This window comes from Lepidochelys olivacea, assembly GCF_965140295.1.
Source record: "Lepidochelys olivacea isolate rLepOli2 genome assembly, chromosome: 8".
NCBI lineage: Eukaryota > Metazoa > Chordata > Testudines > Cheloniidae > Lepidochelys > Lepidochelys olivacea.
The window spans coordinates 41,661,545-41,685,288 of NC_140418.1; the positions used below are offsets into that span (position 1 = coordinate 41,661,545).

Sequence of the window (23,744 nt, forward strand, 5' to 3'; positions counted from 1 at the left end):
CAGGTGTCCCCGTCTTTACAACACCACTCCCCACTGAAGGCTGCATCCTGCCAATGCTCTCCAGAGCAGCACCATCGGCCCTCCGATAGGAGTTGGCTTACCTGCCAGAGTTCCGGCTCTGCTCCCTGGACTTTAGGTATTGCTCTCCAGGATCCCCGCGTTGATCACCAACTGTCTAGCGCAGACCCACAGAGGTGCATCGCCAGTCCCCAAAGGCCTGGCACCGGTACCTTGAGCGTTTGTGTTGCTCTCTGGACTTGCGGCACTGATCCCTTGAGTCGCAGCGTTGGTCTCTGGAGTCTCATCACCAATCTGCGGATCATCGATACAGGTCTCCAGAGGCCCATCGCCAGTCTCCGGAGTCAAGACTCATGTCTCCCTGCTCCTATTCCCATTCCAGGTCAACGGAGTGGCACTGCTGTCGGAGCGTGAGGCGTTGATCGCCAGGTTATCGTCGCTGTCGCTGAAGAGACAGCACTGAGCTCCAACATCCTGGCACCAGTCCCCAAAAGAGGAACATGGGGACAGCCAGCATGGAACGGGCAGGCTGGCGGCAGCTGTACTGCCCGGGTCCCTGAAACAAGTTTCTTCCTCAAGCTCGGACAGCGAGGAAGGCGTATTTCCTGCTGGCCAAGGTCACCCACCAGGAGCATCGGGATTACGGCTGGCACTGCCAGTGAGTGCAAGGCCTCAGAGCCAGTGGCTGGCTCTGTGGCACCTCTCTGGGGGTTTTCTCAGATGTTGGAGCTTGTGCACCCGTCAGTCTCAGGGACATCTGAGCAGCAGTCGGCAACAGTCTCTTGCTCGCCCCCTGACTCAGAGGAGGAATCAGAGTAGGGTCCCCAAGAGCGGCCAGCCTCAGCCAAGGCTCCCCTGGCGGGGGAAACGGAGTTGACTGACTTGCCTGAGTCTGCCTTCTCATCCTCTACACCTGATGAGGCAGCAGCGGGGCCTTCCTTCACTGTTCCCCAGGATGATATAAAAGCTCACCAAGAGCTACTTAAAAGGGTTGCTGCGAACCTGGGACTAGAGGCTGAAGAATTGTTGGAACCCTCTGACACCGTGTTTCACATGTTGAGTGAGGCCGCCCATGTGCCTCCCCATACAGCCAGGAGTGGCCCCACCCATGCACTGCCCCCAGACTCTCCCTCTGTGGCTCCCCTTATGTGGTGCTTTGGCTTGGGCTGGGGCCACGCAGCCTGCCCTCCCACCGCTCCAAGGCTGAGGCCATGCCGCCCACCCTCCTGGTGCTCTGGGGCTAGGGGTGGGGAGAGAGGAGGGGCTGGGGCCATACAGTCCACCCTCCTGGCGCTCTGGGGCTGTGGGGGAGGGCAAGCCTGGGGCAGGGGCTGGCAGCCATGGTGGGAGACCCAGGTTTGAGATCCTCATTCAGAATCAGAGAGAGAGACAAGGTGGGTGAGGTAATATCTTTTACTGGATCAATTTCTATTGGTGAAAGAGACAAGCTTTCAAGCTCAACACAGCTCTTCTTCAGCTCACCTTGTCCTCGCACCAATGGAAGTTGGTTCAGTAAGAGATACTATCTTACTCACCTTGCCTCTCTCATGTCCTATGACCAACATGGCTACAACAACACTGCAAATAATTCAGAATCAGAAACTTGAACGCTGGGTCCCCCACATCCTAGATGAGCGCTCTAACCACTGGACTACACTGAGGCTCTGGGCTCTGGCAGGGAGCGGAAGAAGCAGGGCCTCATGCGGAAGGGGTGGGGCTGGGGGCTAGCCTCCCCCAGCTGGTGGTTCACATGCCGCCCATGCAGCTGCCCCATCTAAAGCAGCCTTGCCCATCCACGAGGGAGTGGTGAAACTGATCAAGGCTTTGTGGCAAACTCCCTTCTCCAAGCAGCTGGAGAAGAAGTGTTATGTCCTGGCCACAGGCTTTGAATATCTTAAGACCCACCCTTCCCCAAGCTCGCTGGTCGTATTCGCGGCCAATGAGCACGACAGACAGGGGCAGCTGGTCTTGACCCCCTAAGAACAAAGAGGTGAAGAGGCTTGATCTCTTTGGCAGAAAAATTTATTCAACTGCCAGCCTCCAATTGAGAGTGGCCAATCACCAGGCCATACTTGGCTGCTATGACTATAACATCTCGCAGTCTAAGGCCAGGTTTGTGGATTTGCTGCCTGGCACTTCTTGTTCCTGGCTCTTCTTGAAGAGGGCAAGACAGTGGCGAGGGCAGCCCTCCAAGTAGCCTTGGATACGGTGGACTCCACAGCCAGGACCATGGCTTTGGCCATTTCCATGAGGAGAGAGTCTTGGCTGCAATCATCTGGGCTGTTGGTGGAGTTTCAGCAGTTGATCCAGGACCTCCCCTTTGGTGGCCTGGCACTATTTTCAGAGTAAACAGACAACAGATTACCTGTCCTGAAAGATTCTTGGGATACTTTGCGCTCCCTGAACCTTTACATGCCAGCGCCCACAAGGAAGCGGTTCAAACCGCAGCAGACCCAGATTCATGAGCCAATCCCAATCAGAGCCCTTCCGCAAAAAGGGCAAGGGCTATAAGCTCCGAAAGGGCCAACTGCTGGCCTCCTCGGCTCACTTGAGCTCTACCCGCAACCAGCCGGGTAACAAACAGGCATTTTGAAGGGTGCACTCGAAGGTGACCTCCCAGTCTGTATCCTGGATCCAACTGTTTGTTTTCCAACAGTTTTGTCAAGGTTCCTTCCCCACTCTGAACTCTAGGGTACAGATGTGGGGACCTGCATGAAAACCTCCTAGGCTTACTTTTACCAGCTTAGGTTAAAACTTCCCCAAGGTACAAATTATTTTACCCTTTGCCCTTGGATTTCCACTGCTACCACCAAACTTTATCTGGATTCCTGAAAAAACGGAGTTTGGACATGTCTTTCCCCCCAAAATCCTCCCAACCCTTGCACCCCACTTCCTGGGGAAGGTTTGGTAAAAATCCTCACCAATTTGCATAGGTGACCACAGACCCAAACCCTTGGATCTTAGAACAATGAAAAAGCATTCAGTTTCCTTACAAGAAGACTTTTAATAGAAGTAAAAAGAAAGGAATCATCTCTGTAAAATCAGGATGGTAGATACCTTACAGGGTAATTAGATTCAAAACATAGAGAATCCCTCTTGGAAAAGCTTAAGTTACAAAAAAGACACACAGACAGGAATATTCATTCTATTCAGCACAGCTATTTTCTCAGCCATTTAAAGAAATCATAATCTAACACATACCTAGCTAGATTACTTACTAAGTTCTAATTCCTCCATTCCTGTTCTGTCCCCAGCAAAAGCATCATACAGACAGACCCAGACCCTTTGTTTTCCTCCCAGCTTTTGAAAGTATCTTGTCTCCTCATTGGTCATTTTGGTCAGGTGCCAGCGAGATTAGTTTAGCTTCTTAACCGTTTACAGGTGAGAGGATTTTTCCTCTGGCCAGGAGGGATTTTAAAAGGGTTTACCCTTCCCTTCATATTTATGACAGGTTTATTGCCCCACCTCACTGCTTGGGCTTCTTTAACATCAGACCAATGGGTGGTCAGCACTGTGGCAGGGGGGGTATACCCTGCATTTCCTTTTTATACCTCCCTCCCACCTCCCCTCCCCGTCCCTCTTCAGGGACCCTTCTCATGAGCATCTGCTTGCTCAGGAGGTGCAAGGTCTTCTGTGAGTGGGAACCGTGGAGGAAGTTCCACAGCATTTGTGACTAGTTCTGCTCTCTGCAAGGTCTCGACAATGGTTCACTGTCGAATGTCTTCCTCCTATCATGGTCAGGCAACCTGATGTATGCCTTCCCACTAGTCCCACTGATCCCACTATTGTTTTATTCGAAAGACCAAGCGGGGGCCTACGCCCCATGCTTCATCTGTGAAACCTCAACAAGTATCTCAAGAAATTGAAGTTCCACGTGGTCTCCCTGGCCTCCATCATTCTCTCCCTGGATCTGGAAAAGTGCTTCATTGTCCTCGATCTGAAAGTTGCTTACTTAGATATTATTTAGATATTTCACTGCCACAGAAGGTTCTGACGATTCGTAGTTGGGAACACCCACTACCAATTCACATTGCTCCTATTTGGCCTAGCTATGGCACCAAGGGTATTTACGAAGTGTATGGTGGTAGTCGCAGCCTACCTCAGATGTTGGGGTATCCAGATCTACCTGTTCCTCAACAACTGGCTCATCAAGGGTTGCTCAAGGGACCATGTCCAACGCCGAGTCACAATGCTGCGAGCCACCTGTCAAGCACTGGGCCTGTTGATAAACGAACAGAAATCAACATTGGTACCAATGCAGAGGACAGAATTTATCGGAACGGTACTCGACTCTAGCTGAACCCGAGCATTCCTGCCAGAGGCCTGGTTCAGGGCAATGTCAGATCTGATAACCCAGGTCACTGCCCACCCACTTACCACAGCCCGAGACTGCCTCAGGCTACTAGGGCACATGGTTGCATACACTTACATTGTCCAGCACATGAGACTTCACCTCCGACCTCTCCAGATGTGGCTGGCATCGGTCTACTCCCCGGCCAGACATCACCTGGACAAACTTCTCATGATCCCGCCACGGGTACTCACCTCCCTGTGGTGGTGGTCCAACCCGAATCCGGTGTTGGAAGGTGTGCTGTTTGTGAATCCATGGCCCACAATGTCCCTGATTTTGGATACCTCTGACCTTGGTTGAGGAGCGCACCTTGGTACACTCAAAACTCAGGAGCTATGGTCTCGAGAGGAGCTGTCACTGCGCATAAACGTCAGAGAGCTCAGGCCCATCCGCCTGGCTGTTCCTTCCCCATCTGTCCAGTTGTGTAGTGCAGGTGTTGACAGACAACACAGCCTCCATGTTCTATGTCAGCAGACAGGGAGGAGCTCAATCATTGGCCCTTTGTCTGGAAGCCCATCGGCTGTGGGACTTCTATCCCACATGCTATCCGCCTGGAAGTCTCACACCTCCCCGGCATCAGGAACATGCTGGCGGATTGCCTCAGCAGGTCCTTTTTCTCTCACCATGAGTGGTCCCTCCACTCGGAGGTCGTTAGGATGCTCTTCCAGAAGTGGGGAACTCCCACAGTGGACCTGTTCACCACCAGACAAAACAGAAAATGTCACCAGTTATGCTCTCTGCAAGGTCTTGACAATGGCTTACTATCCAATGCCTTCGTCCTGTTGTGGTCAGGCAACCTGATGTATGCCTTCCCACTAGTCCCACTGAAGATCAAGAGGGACAAGGCACAAGTCATTATGATCGCAGTTTGGCTGCACCAGCATTGGTTCAGCATGCTCATGGATTAGCAGTGGGAGCCCTGTGGACACTTCCCAGCTGCCTGGACCTGCTCTCTCAGGATCACGGACAATTACCCAAACCTTGCCTCTCTCTACCTCACAGTGTGGTTGCTGAGTGCCTGAAGCCCGAGGAACAAGCCTGCTCTAGTCAGGTGCAGCAGGTCCTCTTGGAGAGCAGAAAGCCCTCTACCAGGGCGATGTACCTGGCAAAGTGGAAGTGCTTCTCCTGATGGGCATTGGAGCGGAATATCTCTCCGATCCAGTCGTCTCTACAATCCATCCTAGATTACCTGCTTCACTTAAAGCACCAGGGCCTTTTATGTTCATTGATCAAGGCCATATCAGCCTTAGCAGCCATATCAGCCTTCCACCCTCATGTCCCGGGGTAGAGCTATATTCTCACACAAGGTAATGTTCAGTTCCTGAAAGGCCTTGAAAGACTTTTTCCGCTGATTTGGGACCCAATTCCCCAGTGGGATCTCAACCTAGTCCTCTCCAGACTCACTGGCCCTCCCTTCAAACTTCTCGCTTCCTGCTCCCTTTCACACCTGTCATGGAAAGTTGCATTCCTTCTAGCTACTACCATGGTGAGGTGAGTCTCTGAGATTAAAGCCCTCACGTCAGAGCCCCTGTACACGGTGTTCTATAAGGATAAGGTCCAACTGCATCCCCATCCGGCCTTCCTGCCGAAAGTGGTGTTGCAATTCCATGTCAACCAGGATATCTTCCTCTCTGTGTTCTGTCCAAAGCCTCACACATCCAACGAGGAGAGGCGTCTGTACACCCTAGACGTCAGGCATGCCATGCTTTCTACCTGGAGCGCACCAAGCCCTTCCACAGATCTACTCAACTCTTCATTGCAGCGGCTGACAGGATGAAGGACCTCCCAGTGTCTTCTTAGAGGATTTTGGCTTGGATCACCATCTTCATCCGTACTTGCTACAAGATAGTGAAGGCTCATTCCCCAAGGGCTATCCAGGACATCTGTAGAGCCATGACGTGGTCACTGGTACACACGTTCACGACGCACTATGCCAGGGGTGGCCAACCTGTGGATCCGGAGCCACATGCGGCTCTTCAGAAGTTAATATGCGGCTCCTTGTTTAGGCACCGACTCCAGAGCTGGAGCTACAGGCGCCAACTTTCCAATGTGCCGGGAGGTGCTCACTGCTCAACTCCTGGCTCTGCCACGGGCCCTGCCCCCGCTCCACCCCTTCCCATGCCCTCCCCTGAGCCTGCCGTGCCATTGCTCCTCCCTCTCCCCCCCAGAGCCTCCTGCATGCCACGAAACAGTTGACTGGGAGGTGTGGGGATGGAGCGGGAGGTGCTGAGCACCAGGGCTGCCGGTGGGTGGGAGGTACTGGGAGCGGGGGGAGTGGGGAAGCTGATAGGGGGCTGCTGACATATTACTGTGGCTCTGTGGCAAAGTACATTGGTAAATTCTGGCTCCTTTTCAGGCTCAGGTTGGCCACCCCTGCACTATGCCATCACCCAGCAGGCCCAAGATGATGCTGGCTTTGGCAGAGCCGTGTCCATGAACTCCTACGTGCTTCCATAGGTACTGCTTGGGAGTCAGCTACAATGGAATGGACATGAGCAAGCACTTGAAGAAGAAAAGTCGGCTACCTTTCATAACTGTTGTTCTTCGAGATGTGTTGCTCATGTCCATTCCATGACCCACCCTCCTTCCCCTCTGTCAGAGTTCCGTCAAGAAGGAACTGAAGAGGAGGGGGCTGGCAGTGCCCCTTATACCAGCACATATGTGCGCCACTCCAGAGGGTGCCAGAGCTGGTCCCCTATGGATACCACTGAGGGAAAAACTTCTGGTTCTGCTGCATGTGGCGAGCATACACACCTACAATGGAATGTAGATGAGCAACACATCTTGAACAACAGTTACGAAAGGTTACCGTCTTTTCCTCGTTCCTACGTGTGTGACCTTGCATTTGGCTGTGGCAAAACATGTTTTGTTTGATTGGGCCTGGCTTACCAAGCAATCAAGGTCACACTATCTCAGTGCCCTGTTGCTGTCATTATTTATCACCTCACCAAGCTTTGTGTCATCTGCGAACTTTATCAGCAATAAGTTTATTCTTTATTCCAGAGTATTGATAAGAATATTGAGCAGCATAGGGTTGAGAACCAATTCAAACAGGACCCCTCTGGAAACACCCCAACTCACTGATGTTTCAGTAGTAATAATGAAGGGCCAGATCCTAAGGTGGTGACAATTGGCATAGCTCCGTTTAAGACAATGTGTCCACATCAGTTTACACCAGCTTGTAATGGCTTAGCGGCGGGGTTCCTCCCTCTCCGGGTCCATGGGAGGCCACACTGCCTCACTATGTCTCAGTGTGTCACCTACCATGGGGAATTAGTGGGGCAACAAGAATCTATAGCTTCGGTCTGTGTTCAGGGGGGTGAGCAACAGACACAGTCAGGGTAGCCCAGGCCCTTAGTCAGGACAGGGTAATGAGTCTATAGCTTGGGCCTGTGGTCAGGGCTGAGCAACTGCAGTTAGGTAGCCCTGCGCCCTCAGTCAGGGTGGGGCAATGCAGGTCTATGAATCAGGCCTGTGTTCAGGGTCGAGCAGCAATGGGTTCAGGCAGTCTGTCTCTTGTGGATGGCCGACAAGCTCTGGCCTCTTGCCCGAGAGAGGGGGAGACTACCACCCCAGAGTTAGGGGTGGCAGGGGGGACGCAGGCACACCCACTCCACTGCGTCCTTGCCCAGGGCCCTAATAGTGGAAGAGTGGTCTGCCACGGGGTCAGCGGGGATTCTGACCACAACATGCTGACATAAGCTCAGGTGGTGCTGCAGCCAGACTAGGGTCAGCTGTCCCTGGGCCACTTCCCAGCTCCCCCTCGGGTTGTACCTGGGTCTGTAAAGGGCTCTCCCCAAGTTGTCAGGGTAGAAGGCCTGCGGCAGTCCTGGCAACTTTTCTGTGGCCTGGGCAGCATGTGGCTCCGGCGGCCCTGAGCTCTATCAGTTAGTAGTATTTGATCCATTTAATAGGTACCATATTGATTTTTGTATAGTGTTATTTTCAATTAGAATGTTGTGTTGGCTATTTTTGAAGCAGTTAAACCATTCTGCAGTGGAAACGTTTTTGGCTCCTATACAGGGTCTTTCATTCTTGAGGCATCTAATTAGATACTGCTAATGGAGTAGCTGCTAGGGAACACTGCAGCGGTCATGTGTTCACAGTAGCTTGCACACAGACCTTCAACATTAGTATCTGTTTTATGAGGCGAGGGAACGTTAGTCAGGGTGTCATGCTTTATTCACTATATTTGTTAAAATTCCCTTGAGCTTTACGTTTTACCGTGGATAGCCACCTGCGACTGACAGAAAGCAGTGGGCTTACCAACTGTTCTTCCCAAAATGGCACCTCTTAAATTGAAACAGCCATTTTCCTCCCCTTCCTCCTAAGTAATTTATAGCCTTATTGTCAGACTTGGACATAAACCCTGCTGTTGGACTTGAATCTGTGATCACCTGTCTCAGATTTATGCTGCAAGGTAATCCATACTCACCATTTGTTGGTGACCTGGTTTCATGTACAGTGTAGTGTTGAATTCAGTGAGCCTGTTTGTTGATTTCCCTTTTGTGTGATGTGATTTATTTTTCCCTTTTCAGAGCTCTACAGGGGAGAAAACAGATTCTCAGCTGATGGCCATGCCAAACACAGACCCCAGCATCAGGTAAGGTAGGACAAATCCTGTCCATCTGGATTAGTGGTATTTAGATATTCTGTTTGGTTATTACCTTACACTTACCTGTTCTCTCACCCACCTCTGAATACCCCATCTGGCTCTCATAATTTGCCTCAGACTCCCTCTACATCTATTGGCAAAACTACTGACCCTTATTAAACTAGTGTATTTGAATCTTTCTGTTCACTCTCTGGGGCGTTTTAAGTTGGAGAGACCCTCATGTTATGGCTCTACTTTCTCCTTTTCCTCTAGAGTTTCTATCAATGACTCTGAGTTCTCCTCTCGCTCCACTGAGTCCCCTCCTAAGAATAGAGAACCTTCAGAAAAAAGCATAGGGCCGGTCTCGGTGAGAAGTCCATTCATCAATCCAGGCCCTAAGCTAGGAAGATGCCTGGAGGGCTCTCCGAGAATATTCAAGTGCTCAAGAAGGCTACAAAGTGTAGTAGCTCCAGTAAGGGAAGGGTTTCTTCTCCTTGAGAGCATTCAAGGGACTCTCAACACAAGAGAGAAGGCTTCTATGCTAGGGCCAAAAAAACCTAAAACAGACAAATAGCTCTGTTATCTCCTACTGATCTTCCCTGCCCACTCACCTTTGGAAGAAGGGGAGTTTTCAATGTCTTCTCCTTTACAGGATCCAAACTGTGAGACCAAAACCAAACTGACAAAAAGAAAACATGTTTTATTGGACCAAAAAGATAGTAACTCACCAACCTTGTCTCTCTAATATCCTGGGACCAATACGGCTACAACACTGCAAAAAAAAAAAAAAGAAAATGTGTCCTTTTTAACAGGTTTCAGAGTAACAGCCGTGTTAGTCTGTATTCGCAAAAAGAAAAGGAGTACTTGTGGCACCTTAGAGACTAACCAATTTATTTGAGCATGAGCTTTCGTGAGCTACCGATGAAGTGAGCTGTAGCTCACGAAAGCTCATGCTCAAATAAATTGGTTAGTCTCTAAGGTGCCACAAGTACTCCTTTTCTTTTTGTCCTTTTTAAGAAGGCCTCCAAACCAAATCCAGCCAGCGGAGTTTCTGATTGTAGGAAGCAGGCAGGCTTTCTCCCTTTTCCTTAGGTCAGGGAAGGAGCAGCTTCACCCAATTAATAAGGCCCTTATCTCAGAGTCTTGAGTCTGAGCAGGCAAAGTCTCTAGAACTCATATCAGGCTTATTGATTAAAAGTATAGCCAATTGACCGACTACACCTGTGTTTTGTTATGAAAAATGTTCAAGAGGCCAAATAAGCAAACTTAGCCAATTTTGTTGCTAAAAGCAAACAACAGTGCACTATAGGAAAGAAAGGGTTACTATATTACCGATCCTTCTGGACAGGTGTTTCTCACAGTTCACCTTACACAGAAGGTGTGCTCCCTAAATAGGCCCCCAAACTACCTATATTTACAGTAGACCTGATTACAAGTTAAAAGCACCCAAGTCTAATCTTCACCAATCAGCTTGTTAGCTTCTTTTTCTGGTACCATGGCACATGGAAAGTGTAGGGGACAATTTCCTGGTGCAAGTGCTGGAGGAACCAACTGGGGGCAGAGCTCTTCTTGACCTGCTGCTCACAAACCGGGAAGAATTAGTAGGGGAAGCAAAAGTGGACAGGAACTTGGGAGGCAGTGATCATGAGATGGTCGAGTTCAGGATCCTGACACAGAGAAGAAAGGAGAGCAGCAGAATACAGACCCTGGACTTCAGAAAAGCAGACTTTGACAACCTCAGGGAACTGATGGGCAGGATCCCCTGGGAGAATAACATGAGAGGGAAAGGAGTCCAGGAGAGCTGGCTGTATTTTAAAGAATCCTTATTGAGGTTACAGGGACAAACCATCCCGATGTGTAGAAAGAATAGTAAATATTGCAGGCGACCAGCTTGGATTAACAGTGAAATTCTTGCTGATCCTAAACACAAAAAAGAAGCTTACAAGAAGTGGAAGATTAGACAAATGACCAGGGAAGAGTATAAAAATATTGCTCTGGCCTGCAGGAGTGAAATCAGGAAGGCCAAATCACACCTGGAGGTGCAGCTAGCAAGAGATGTTAAGAGTAACAAGAAGGGTTTCTTCAGGTATGTTAGCAACAAGAAGAAAGTCAAGGAAAGTGTGGGCCCCTTACTGAATGAGGGAGGCAACCTAGTGACAGAGGATGTGGAAAAAGCTAATGTACTCAATGTTTTTTTTGCCTCTGTCTTCACGAACAAGGTCAGCTCCCAGACTGCTGCACTGGGCAGCGCAGCATGGGGAGGAGGTGGCCAGCCATCTGTGAAGAAAGAAGTGGTTTGGGACTATTTAGAAAATCTGGATGAGCACAAGTCCATAGGGCCGGATGCGCTGCATCCGAGAGTGCTAAAGTAGCTGGCGGATGTGATTGCAGAGCCATTGGCCATTATCTTTGAAAACTCCTGGCGATCGGGGGAGGTCCCGGACGACTGGAAAAAGGCTAATGTAGTGCCCATCTTTAAAAAAGGGAAGAAGGAGGATCCTGGGAACTACAGGCCAGTCATCCTCACCGCAGTGCCTGGAAAAATCATGGAGCAGGTCCTCAAGGAATCAATTCTGAAGCACTTAGAGGAGAGGAAAGTGATCAGAAACAGTCAGCATGGATTCACCAAGGGCAAGTCATGCCTGACTAATCTAATTGCCTTCTATGACGAGATATCTGGCTCTGTGGATGAGGGGAAAGCAGTGAACGTGTTGTTCCTTGACTTTAGCAAAGCTTTTGACACGGTCTCCCACAGTATTCTTGCCAGCAAGTTAAAGAAGTATGTGCTGGATGAACGGACGATAAGGTGGATAGAAAGCTGGCTAGATTGTCAGGCTCAATGGCTCCATTTCTAGTTGGCAGCCGGTATCAAGCGGAGTGCCCCAAGGGTGAGTCCTGGGGCCAGTTTTGTTCAATATCTTCATTAATGATCTGGAGGATGGTGTGAATTGCGAGGATGGTGTGAATTGCACCATCAGCAAGTTTGCAGATGACACTAAACTGGGAGGAGAGGTAGATACGCTGGAGGGTAGGGATAGGATACAGAGGGCCCTAGACAAATTAGAGGATTGAGCCAAAAGAGATCTGATGAGGTTCAAGAAGGACAAGTGCAGAGTCCTGCACTTAGGATGGAAGAATCCCATGCACCGCTACAGACTAGGGACCGAATGGCTCGGCAGCAGTTCTGCAGAAAAGGACCTAGGAGTTACAGTGGACGAGAAGCTGGATTCATCCTCTTGTTGTCCACCCCCAGCTTCTTGAAGTCAGAAGCTAGGGAAACCCAGGAATGAGGTTGCGTCCCTGACCATCTTGGCTAATAGCCTTCATGAGCTTATCTAATTTTTTTTTTAAACCCGTTGTGCTTTTGGCTTTCACAACATCCCCAGGCAATGAGTACCACAGATTGTTGTGTGAAGAAGTACTTCCTTATGTTTGTTTAAAATCTGCTGGCTACTAAATTCATTGGGTGACCCCTGGTTCTTGTTATGTGACAGAGTAAATAAAACTTCCTTATTTGGTTTTTTTCCAAAGTCTCAATCTGAGAGAGTTCCTCAGATGTGTCTGTCACCTAAAAAGAATGGCTCAGGTGTGGGAATCTCCCTCACATCCTCTGCAGTAAAGACCGATGCAAAGAATTCATTTAGCTTCTCTGCAATGGCCTTCTTTTCCTTGAGTGCTCCTTTAGCACCTCGACCATCCAGTGACCCACTGATTGTTTGGCAGGCTTCCTGCTTCTTACATACTTAAATTTCTTTGCTATTAGTTTTTGAGTCTTTGGCTAGCTGCTCTTCAAATTCTTTCTTGGCCTGCCTTCTATTTTCTATTTTAAGTGGGATTTAACTTCCAATTTTTAAAGGTGCCTTTTTGCCTCTACCGTCTTCTTTTTGCCTCTACCCGCTAACTTTTTAACTAACTTTCTCATTTTTGTATAGTTCCCATTTCTGAAGGAAATACTCATGTATCTTGATTTTGACAGGGTTTATATTTGATAGTGCCAAATGCTGTGTTTAGCTTTGGAAGATATTATAGGAAGTATCACTGTAGATATAAGTGGGCAAGAGTGAACTTAACTTTGTGATAACTTAATAATGTAATAATATAATATAATATATATATATAATATAATAATGTGAGTGTAATACTGTGATGAAGTGGGATTTTTCTGTAATATATTTGACACCCTATGTGTGCCTCAGTTTCACAAATATACAATACAAATATATTTTGTATTGCTACCCAGTGCGGGAAAGAAAACTAAGTTTGAAACTGCCTGAAGTCATTTGCATAGGAAGAAGGAGGTGGCATTTCCACCTCATCAGGCAAGAAGGAAGATATATTAATTGGTATTACTTCCTCATCTACTCACCTTTCTCAAATGATGCTGCCCCAAAGCTGGGGGTGTAGTCCTTATGCTGTGAATCTATGACAGTTGATGGGAGAAGTGGGATGCTGAATCAACCCATAGTATTTTGCAATAAGTGACTTGCAGCAGTAGAAACAAGGTTAATCAAAGGAAACATCAAGAAAATGGTGTATAATAACCACTGTGAGAAGGTCATCAGAAACCCATGCAAGGAGGGAGGGTTAAGTGTTGGGAAGTTCAACAAGGCGCAGCTTATTGCACAGCTGGAGAAGGATCAGACCAAGAAGAAGTTTCCAGGCACAGGCAGGGTTCCCAGAGAATCGGAGAGTGACACAGGCAGCAGCAGGGCATCCTCAAGACCTGGTTCCCCAACTAGTATGGTATCATCACAACACAGTTGCCTTTGAATAGATTAGAAGTAGTGGGAGTTGGAGCTAAGAGCAAACGAACTAGCAGATTGTGAGAGGCAGCAAAAACATGAAGAATGGTGAAAACATCAGGCAAAGTAATGAAAGCATGACCTGGAGATGGAGAAGCTGAGGAGCAAGGGGTCCCATAGAGGGGTAAGTGGTGAAAGACCCCAGGATGCCAGTTCTTCAGGGAGTCTAGACACCAAATTGTTGCCCCAATTTGAGGAGGCAGGCGGAGATATAGATAAGAACACAAGAATGGCCATACTGGGTCAGACCAAAGGTCCATCCAGCCCAGTATCCTGTCTACCGACAGTGGCCAATGCCAGGTTCCCCAGAGGGAGAGAACCTAACAAGTAATGATCAAATAATATCTCTCCTGCCAGCCATCTCCACTCTCTGACAAACAGAGGCTAAAGACACCATTCCTTACCCATCCTGGCTAATAGCCATTAATAGGTTAAAACTTAACCTCCAGGAATTTATCCAGTTCTCTTTTAAAGCCTGTTATAGTCCTAGCCTTCACAACCTCCTCAGGCAAGGAGTTCCACAAGTTGACTGTGTGCTGAGTGAAGAAGAACTTCCTTTTATTTGTTTTAAACCTGCTACCCATTAATTGCATTTGGTAGCCCCTAGTTCTTATATTATGGGAACAAGTGAACTACTTTTCCTTATTCACTTTCTCCACACCACTCATGATTTTATATACCTCTATCATATCCCCCCTTAGTCTCCTCTTTTCCAAGCTGAAAAGTCCAAGCCTCTTTAATCTCTCCTCATATGGGACCCGTTCCAACCCCCTAATCATTTTAGTTGCCCTTTTCTGAACCTTTTCTAATGCCAGTTTATCTTTTTTGAGATGAGGGGACCACATCTGTACTCAGTATTCAAGATGTGAGCGTACGATGGATTTATATAAGGGCAATAAGATATTCTCCGTCTTATTCTCTATCCCTTTTTTAATGATTCCTAACATCCCGTTTGCTTTTTTGACTGCCGCTACACACTTTGAGAAGGTTTACAACCTGGTTGACTCCCTTACTTAGTCCCAAAGCTATAGAGGCATACAGCCAGATAGGCATAGTTGATGGAGACTATGAACAGTTCAAAAAGGTGTTACTGCTTAAGTTTGCATTAACACCTGATGGTTATAAGAAAGTGTTTCAGGGTGTGCAAAGGACTTACTGTGTGACATATATGGAAGCCACCATGCTGATGGGAGTATATCTTCACAAATGGGATAAGGGTGCAGGTGGAGGATTTGTATAAATCCTTGACAAAACCCTGGCTAGGATTATTTAGTTGGAGTTGGTCCTGCTTTGAGCAGGTGGTTGGACTAGATGACCTCCTGAGGTCTCTTCTATGATTTTATGATTCAATGCTGGTGAGGTTGGAAAACTCTCAGATGTGTTCCCATGAGCTTAAAATGTAGTTAGTGGACAGGAAGCCTAAGGAGCTATGTAATACAAGCTGGTTGGCAGATGGACAGTTGGTCTGAGTATGAAAAGAGACCCAATGGGGACTGGTCTAAGCATCTGTCCCAGGATAGGGAACCAGTAGAGGTACCCGAGAAGTAGGATTCAGGTACACCCACAGTGGGGGGAGCAGCTGACCCCAGTAGCCCCTGCTAAGGGATTGTAAAGACCTGAGATGCAACATTTGTCGAAAACAGGGCATAATATCTAAGAATTGATGAAGTAAGGTTTGCCCGGGATAGAGAGACAGACACATACTCTGTGCAGCCAAGAAAGCAGCCAGCAGTTCAGGCTCAGAGAGCGAATTATGTGACAGAATTTTTGAAAGGGAAGATATGAAACTGCTCTGAACGGTGTATTGGAAACAGTAAGTTTGACTGATTAGAAACTTGCTGTAAGAATCATGAAAGTGCCTGGTAGAACAGCTACCAAGGTGATGAGAAATATGCCGGGTCATCTGTGGATAACAATTGTGGGTTTGAACTTCCTCAGGTCACTGGGTAAAGTGACCCTGCTTGGTTTGCTGTCAAAGGAGGAAAAGATATGACAAAGTGGGAATTTTCTGTAATATTTTTATGAAGTCTGTGTGTGCCTCGGTTTTGCTGATATTTTGCATGACTACGCAGTGGGGAAAAAGGAATAAGCTTGCTCTCAGGGCAGGCTGAGAGATATACATGCATGTGTGTCACCTTGGTGTCTGAGCCAAAATGGGTCATTAAAAAGGACCGACCGAGGCCATTCTGAGAAGACAGTGGAAAACCCAATCACCAGGACATTGACACCTAGCAACCGGTGACCCAGTGAGGACGGGATTTTTCCCACCTCTCAGCAGGGAAGCTGAGCATAGACCCCAGCTTGAGAACAAAGGACTGGAAGGTGTGAGGTGGGGGATAAGTGTTGGATTCTGGAGGAAGCTGGAGGGGCTCCCACTTGGGAACTAAGACGATGATATGAAGAGAAACACACACAAAGCCTGAACATGAGTTCACTACAGTGTGGCTGGGCTCTGAGCTGACCAGAATGGACTATGCTTTAGCCTTCATTTCTCTGTGCTAACCAATGGGCATCCTGTGCTGTGTTCTAGTGGACTAATACAGGCTACTGTTTGACAGTGTTGTTTGAGTCACTGCGAATACTTGCTGAGGTGCATTAATTCCTGAAGAGTGGACAAGTCTCAAGAAAAGGAGTCTTAGTTGGACTTGCTGAACAGAGCTCATGGGTGAAGCAGGAGGGCTGAAGCTCAGAGGTTCAGTCAAGGAGGCGGTGAGGCCACTGTTGTGTTAACAGGCTAGCGATCTGGAGTCCAAGGTGTTCTGCAACCCATAGCAGCCAGCATGACTTCAGGTCCCTTCTCTCCCTCACTCAGCTTCCATGTTCTGTTCATATAGCCTAGCCCCAGAGAGGGCTCCTTGATTGCACCCAACCTATTTTGGCTGTAAGCACCAGACTGTCCCTTAAAGGGGCACCCCAACATAACTCCCAAGGAAGAGATGGAGGAATGAGACCCAATAGACTAGTCCCTCTTGAATTCTTGGAGGTGATGTTTAAAAGGGTCTCTATTACACTGGGACTCCAAGCCCAGCAGACGAAGGAGAACAAGAAAGGTCAGAATGGAGGATGGACCTTTGGGTGGGGGAAGGCTCAAAATGAGACTAAGAAAGCTATGTTCTTTCCTTTGCATTCCTTATTTGAAAGCAGGATCAATCTGAATGGGAAGAACCAGCTACAGACAGATATTCTGAAAAACAGGCTCCCAAGTTCTGTCGTTTCCCTGAAGATAAATAAGACTCTCCAAATTCCTTACACAGTAGACACAGGCCTACTATTTTCCTGAACACCAAACCAATAGGCGTATTTAGGCATCCCTCAAAAAATGTATGAAGCTTTAACTATCGTCCTTCAAGTATACATCTTTTCCGAGACCCACAGAAGGCCATCTGGCTTAGACAAATGATGAGAATGAACCTAATAATGAGTCAAGTCTGTACTGCATAAGATCACCCTGGCAGCCTCTTATATATTGGAGCTTCCTTGGATGCTCTAAGATCCTCATCCAGGAGTGTTGTTCAGGAGGCAGCTCTGCCTTTGTGCATGGTAGTGAGTGGACCAAGAAATCCATGCCTTTTCTGTGGAGACCTTGACTAGGTGTAGACACTGCCAAGCTGCCTTTTACCTTGGTCCTAACCCCTCCAGGAGATGTCCGGGGAAGGAGAAGTGTCTGTGTCCTGGAATTGATAAGATCCCAAAGAGCAGGTTTCTTTTCTCTCCCAAGCCTCCAACAACTGGATGCACTAAGTCATACTGAAATAAAGCATGTGTTCCAGACAGGACAATAAGAGAGAAGATGAGAGATTTCCCTTGCTCTGCTCTATTGTATTCATATAGCCCAGGAGGCACAGCCTGTGGGGAACTGTAATATATCTAAAGTCTCTCTACAGATGCATGGAAAATCCTGGATACTCCTGGCATGGAACCATGGAAGCCTTGTATGTGGGATGGTCATATGGCTTCCCTGCCTATCCAGATCAGGAACTTTCATTGCAGGTTCCTTCGTGTCTGCTATCAGGGGTAATGCTGGTCTCTGTCACTCTCAGTCATGGGCATGGCTGCCCTCTACTCCAAAGGAATTCATATGGAAAGCAGTGACTGAAAAGGACCGTACAGTCTGGGAACTACGTGAATGTGAGCTCTCCCTGTGATGCTGTGGCTGAAATGACTAACATGATCAAAGGATGCATGGCCGAAGGAATATCAAGCAGGAGAAAGCAATGATTTATACTTCTGTACAGAACACTGGTGAGAGGAGTAGTGGCATACTCCGTTCCCACTTTAAAAAGGAAGTTGCCAAATTGGAAGGGATTCAGAGAAGAGCCACAATGATGATTCCAAGTCTGGAAAACTTGTCTTACAGTGAGAGACTGAAAAAACTCAGTCTTTTCAGCTTGTTCAAGAGAAGGTTAAGAGGTGACTTGATGAGGATCTATAAGCAAATACACAGGGGAAAGGATATCAGATAATAAAGGGCTTTATGGATTTTCCCCCTCTTCCTCTACTACATGCTAGTAAAAGGTGTATTTGTGCAGTCAGTACATACACCAATGTATCAGAGTCCTCATCCCTTCATGGCATGGATTTATCATAAATATAATCACCTTCTATAGTGGTGGTGGCCTGTGATAACTGAGCACATTTTAGCCATTAAAAAGAAATGCTGCTTTCCTTTCAATGTAAGGTCTGATTCAGTAAAAGTAATGTGCAGGTTCTGAAAATTCCAAGGTGCTTGGCATTTGGATATACAATGTAATAAGGTGCTTTTCAGTAATATGGTAATCTATTACTATAGCAATGGGTAGTGTTGCCTCTATCTCCAGACTTCTTTTGACTTTCCTTTGCTCTTGTTCAGCAGCCCTCACTGTGCACACTTAAATGCTGAAAGGCAGGGGGTTAATCCACTGGGGTTACTTAGAATCTGACATCTGTACTAGCATGGTTCCATGGAAAACCTCTACCAGCAGAGCGTTGGAAAGGTCCCACGGATTCTACTGGGTTTTGGATCAGAGGCTAATGAAGAGCTTGGTCCAGAGTTTGAAGAGTGTTTATTCTATTTCTGATCTAGATATAGTATGTTTTGTGAGGAACTGCTGAACCTGTTTCTTTTGAGGAATATATTTTCTCTTTTCAATGTGTTTTATTGTATAATATGTTTGTGATGTCTTTTATATGGTAAGACTGATACTATGTCTCAGTGTTAGTGTCATGGTCCTATTGTGCCCGCTGCTTATTGCTATTTGATATTAATTATTATTATTTGCTTACACCTTCATTCCGATTGAAAGGGGGGACCACCCACTTTATACTTTAAAACGCTGCCACTTCTTGCTCCTAGCTCCTGTGCCAGCCCATCCTTCCCCCACTATCAAAAATAATATTTCTAGAGGTTTGTTTAAAAAAACCACCATACCCTGCCTGGGAAATTAACCTCCACACCATGGATTTAATATGTTAAGGCCACAGCACTTTCTTATCTCCGAATCTTCAGCCAGCCCTCTGACAGGCTGGGATCCTGCTAGGCTAGCAATTGTAGTGCTGCCACCGCAGCAACAGTACTAGCCGTTGCTAGCAGCAGGAGGTGGTGCCATACAGTACCGCAGCAGAGAGGGCACTTTGTCATGTGTTTGTGCCCTGAGCTGCATAAGTAGTACGCTTCAGAAATATAAAACCAGACTAACCCATTGCTTCCACTGCATTTTAAACTGGGTCAGTAAAAGCAAGGCCATCATCTGAAAATCCAAGTCAATGGTATCTGCTGATAGAGCGCAGTACTGCTTTGTGCCAATGTGCTATGGTATTACCACAGCAAATACTGCAAGCAGATGGTATGCCACTAAAGTAGAACTTCTTGAAAGTTAAATTACGCTGAAATCCAATGAATTGTATAAATCAGTCCCTCAAATTAGAGAACATATTTACTTCTTAAAATACCTATTAGGGAAAAATTTTGGTAGCAACATGTCATGGGAATTTCTCACTGTCCTACGAGAGCAGTGAGGCAATTCTGTGAGAGTCAGGCAAGCAGGTATTTTTGCCCAGAATATTTTAAACGTGCTGAAGAGAACTCTTATCCCCAGACCCGTGATAATACTTAAATCTAGACTTGCAGAAGAGTAGTAGCTAGGATTCCTAAATTCTGTTCTTATTCCTGCCTCTGGTTTACTCTTACCTAATGTTCATATAAATGTTCTTAATGCTAGATTTTCAAAAGAGATTGTCATCCAGCAGCCCTTATTATATGCCCATGTGTTCATAATCTGTATCACACAAGAACCAGAAGACAACTGGAGCTGCTGCATGCTGAGCTCTTTGAAAATCTGGCCCTTAAAGATGGTATCTCACTTAAGTATCTCCCCTCTCTATTTAAAGCAGGTAAAGATGGTAAAGCAGGTAAAGATGGTATCTCCCCTCTCTATTTCAGCAGGAACTCAGGGAATGAGTTGCAGGTGTATTATGCCTCTCCGAGAAATTACCAAGACTTCTTTGAAGCTATTCACAGAAGGAGGGATACATTCTACGTGGTATCTTTTCGTAGGGTAAGTGCAACACACATTCATTATTGAACTGGTAAATGGGGTGGTGGTAAAGGTCATGATGGTTCAGCGTTTGGTCCTTGAGTTAGGGGAGGAGTGCTAGTCCACAGCTGAAGTTGAAGCTAGTTTACCTTTTTAAGTCTGATTTTTTTCAAAAATCCCTTGTTTTACTGGGAAAAAAACCAATCTACCAGAAATTGTATATGCCACAATTCATTCCAGGGTAGAAGTTGTCTGGAAAGTCTGGGATGAATCACACAAGAAGTTTCAAAGATACAAAGCTTGTTTTTTTTCCTGGTTACTCCCTTCTTTACAGATGTTTTCTAAACTGTTTTGATTACTCTAGCTCCTAATTCATGTGGAAGCTTCACTTAATCTCCAAGTGTCATTACTGAATGGAAGTGTCTTTCATGGGATTTGAGGCGATGTGTGTAGCAATTATGGAGTGGTCACTAATGAGATGAACCTATGTGATGGATGGATATGGTTGTTTCACAGCTTCTAGTTGTTCTCAAGGTGTCATACTCGGGGTACAGCTAGTCTTGCGTGGCTGAAATGATGGTGTATTTCCATAGTTTAGACCTTTTCAGGAAGGTTGTAGGGTGGCACACTCATTTGGAACCCCAAGCTTTCTATGGGTCTTGTGAAAACTGCAGCATTGTTTTAGTGGTTTTTGGATAAAGCAAAGGATGGATTTTTTTTTCTGTCTTAAATATTGGCTACAATTTTTTTTTTTGTCTATGACTATTACTGAATAAATCTTGGTTGCAAACTTAGCCCAAAGGATAAGGTTTTCTCTCTTTTGATGACTACCAGTAAATCCATGGAATGTAGTTTAAATCCGGAGTGCTCTAGAACAGGATTGCACCATGGCTTAACGTTGATCCAGCCCCTGACTCACGCTGGGATCAGTTTACTTAAGCATCAGTCTTTCTTAAAGAGCCATACATTTGTGAGCAGACTGATTGCTCTGTATTCCAGCTGGTGATGGACGTTATCAGGTGGTAGGGGAATAACTACTCTTGTAAGTAAACTCAAAAGGTACCATTTCTGAGTTTCTAATGGGGCTATTGTTACTGAAAGGCCAGTAACTGATCAGTGTTGTTAAAAATCAGATTGCAGATTCATTTATAGTAACCACTAGTTCAAGGCTTCCCAGCTAGAGATCCATATCCCTCAAGGAGTAGGTAAAGCAACAATGGCAGTCCTTAGTATTTACTCAGGTTTCGGTAAAAGCTTTTCACACAGTTCTCATCGGGCTGAATATGACCTTTGCTACTTCACAGGCTTTCTGGGGGACAGCTATGCTCTTCTGTGGATATGGGGAAACTGGTGGATGTGATATATCTTGACTTTAGCAAAGCTTTTAATATGGTCTCCCACAGTATTCTTGACCGCAAGTTAAAAAAGTATGGATTGGATGAATGGACTATAAGGTGGATAGAAAACTGGCTAGATTGTCGGGCTCAACAGGTAGTGATCAACGGTTCGATGTCTAGTTGGCAGCCAGTATCAAGTAGAGTGCCCCAGGGATCGGTCCTGGGGCCGGTTTTGTTTAACATCTTTATTCAAGCCCTCGGATCGCTACCCCTTCCTGCTTCTCCACGTGGGCACCAATGATACTGCCAAGAATGACCTTGAGTGGATCACTGCAGACTACGAGGCTCTGGGAAGAAGGATAAAGGAGTTTGAGGCACAAGTGGTGTTCTTGTCCATCCTCCCCGTGGAAGGAAAAGGCCTGGGTAGAGACCGTCGAATCGTGGAAGTCAACGAATGGCTACGTAGGTGGTATCAGAGAGAAGGCTTTAGATTCTTTGACCATGGGATGGTGTTCCAAGAAGGAGGAGTGCTAGGCAGAGACAGGCTCCACCTAACAAAGCAGGGAAGAGTATCTTCGCAAGCAGGCTGGCTAACCTAGTGAGGAGGGCTTTAAACTAGGTTCACCGGGGGAAGGAGGCCAAAGCCCTGAGGTAAGTGGGGACGTGGGATACCGGGAGGAAGCACGAGGAGAACGCAAAAAGGGAGGGCTCCTGCCTCGTACTAAGAAAGCAGGACAAAAAACATGCTATCTCAAGTACCTGTACACAAATGCAAAAAGCCTGGGAAACAAGCAGGGAGAACTGGAAGTCTTGGCACAGTCAAGGAATTATGATGTGATTGGAATAACAGAGACTTGGTGGGATAACTCACATCACTGGAGCACTGTCATGGGTGGATATAAACTGTTCAGGAAGAACAGGCAGGGCAGAAAAGGTGGGGGAGTTGCATTGTATGTAAGAGAGCAGTATGACTGCTCAGAGCTCCACTATGAAACTGCAGAAAAACCTGAGTGTCTCTGGATTAAGTTTAGAAGCGTGAGCAACAAGGGTGATGTCGTGGTGGGAATCTGCTCCAGATCACCGGACCAGGGGGGTGAGGTGGATGAGGCTTTTTTCCAGCAACTAACGTAAGTTACTAGATCACGGGCCCTGGTTCTCATGGAAGACTTCAATCACCCTGATATCTGCTGGGAGAGCAATACAGCGGTGCACAGACAATCCAGGATGTTTTTGGAAAGTGTAGGGGACAATTTCCTGGTGCAAGTACTGGAGGAACCAACTAGGGGCAGAGCTCTTCTTGACCTGCTGGTCACAAACCGGGAAGAATTAGTAGGGGAAACAAAAGTGGATGGGAACTGGGAGGCAGTGAACATGAGATGGTTGAGTTCAGGATCCTGACACAGGGTAGAAAGGAGAGCAGCAGAATACGGACCCTGGACTTCAGAAAAGCAGACTTTGACAACCTCAGGGAACTGATGGGCAGGATCCCCTGGGAGAATAACATGAGAGGGATAGGTGTCCAGGAGAGCTGGCTGTATTTTAAAGAATCCTTATTGAGGTTACAGGGACAAACCATCCCGATGTGTAGAAAGAATAGTAAATATGGCAGGCGACCAGCTTGGCTTAACAGTGAAATTCATGCTGATCCTAAACACAAAAAAGAAGCTTACAAGAAGTGGAATATTGGACAAATGACCAATAAGAAGAGTATAAAAATATTGCTCTAGCCTGCAGGAGTGAAATCAGGAAGGCCAAATCACACCTGGAGGTGCAGCTAGCAAGAGATGTTAAGAGTAATAAGAAGGGTTTCTTCAGGTATGTTAGCAACAAGAAGAAAGTCAAGGAAAGTGAGGGCCCCTTACTGAATGAGGGAGGCAACCTAGTGACAGAGGATGTGGAAAAAGCTAATGTACTCAATGTTTTTTTTGCCTCTGTCTTCACGAACAAGGTCAGCTCCCAGACTGCTGCACTGGGCAGCGCAGCATGGGGAGGAGGTGACCAGCCATCTGTGAAGAAAGAAGTGGTTTGGGACTATTTAGAAAATCTGGATGAGCACAAGTCCATGGGGTCGGATGCACTGCATCTGAGAGTGCTAAAGGAGTTGGTGGATGTGATTGCAGAGCCATTGGC

The 23,744-nt window shown here is 47.0% G+C and overlaps 1 protein-coding gene and 1 long non-coding RNA gene across 7 annotated transcripts in view; one reads left to right on the forward strand and one right to left on the reverse strand.

Annotated features, from left to right (window-relative positions):
• ATF6 (activating transcription factor 6) overlaps nt 1-23,744 on the forward strand; it is a 419,899-nt gene that overhangs the window by 162,584 nt on the left and 233,571 nt on the right. For 4 of the 5 annotated variants that reach the window (XM_084636803.1, XM_084636800.1, XM_084636802.1 and 1 more), the window contains exons 13-14: nt 8,908-8,972; nt 20,184-20,298. In XM_084636803.1, the coding sequence (XP_084492929.1) occupies nt 8,908-8,972; nt 20,184-20,298 (180 nt within the window). The remainder of the gene's footprint in view (nt 1-8,907; nt 8,973-20,183; nt 20,299-23,744) is intronic. The other variant, XM_084636801.1, reaches the window with a different exon arrangement.
• LOC311525055 overlaps nt 2,063-23,744 on the reverse strand; it is a 35,986-nt gene continuing 14,304 nt past the window's right edge. For both annotated transcript variants that reach the window (XR_014712666.1, XR_014712667.1), the window contains 4 exons: nt 9,696-9,735; nt 8,805-8,911; nt 4,118-4,237; nt 2,063-2,352 (listed from right to left, as the gene is read on the reverse strand). This is a non-coding gene — a long non-coding RNA (uncharacterized lncRNA). The remainder of the gene's footprint in view (nt 2,353-4,117; nt 4,238-8,804; nt 8,912-9,695; nt 9,736-23,744) is intronic.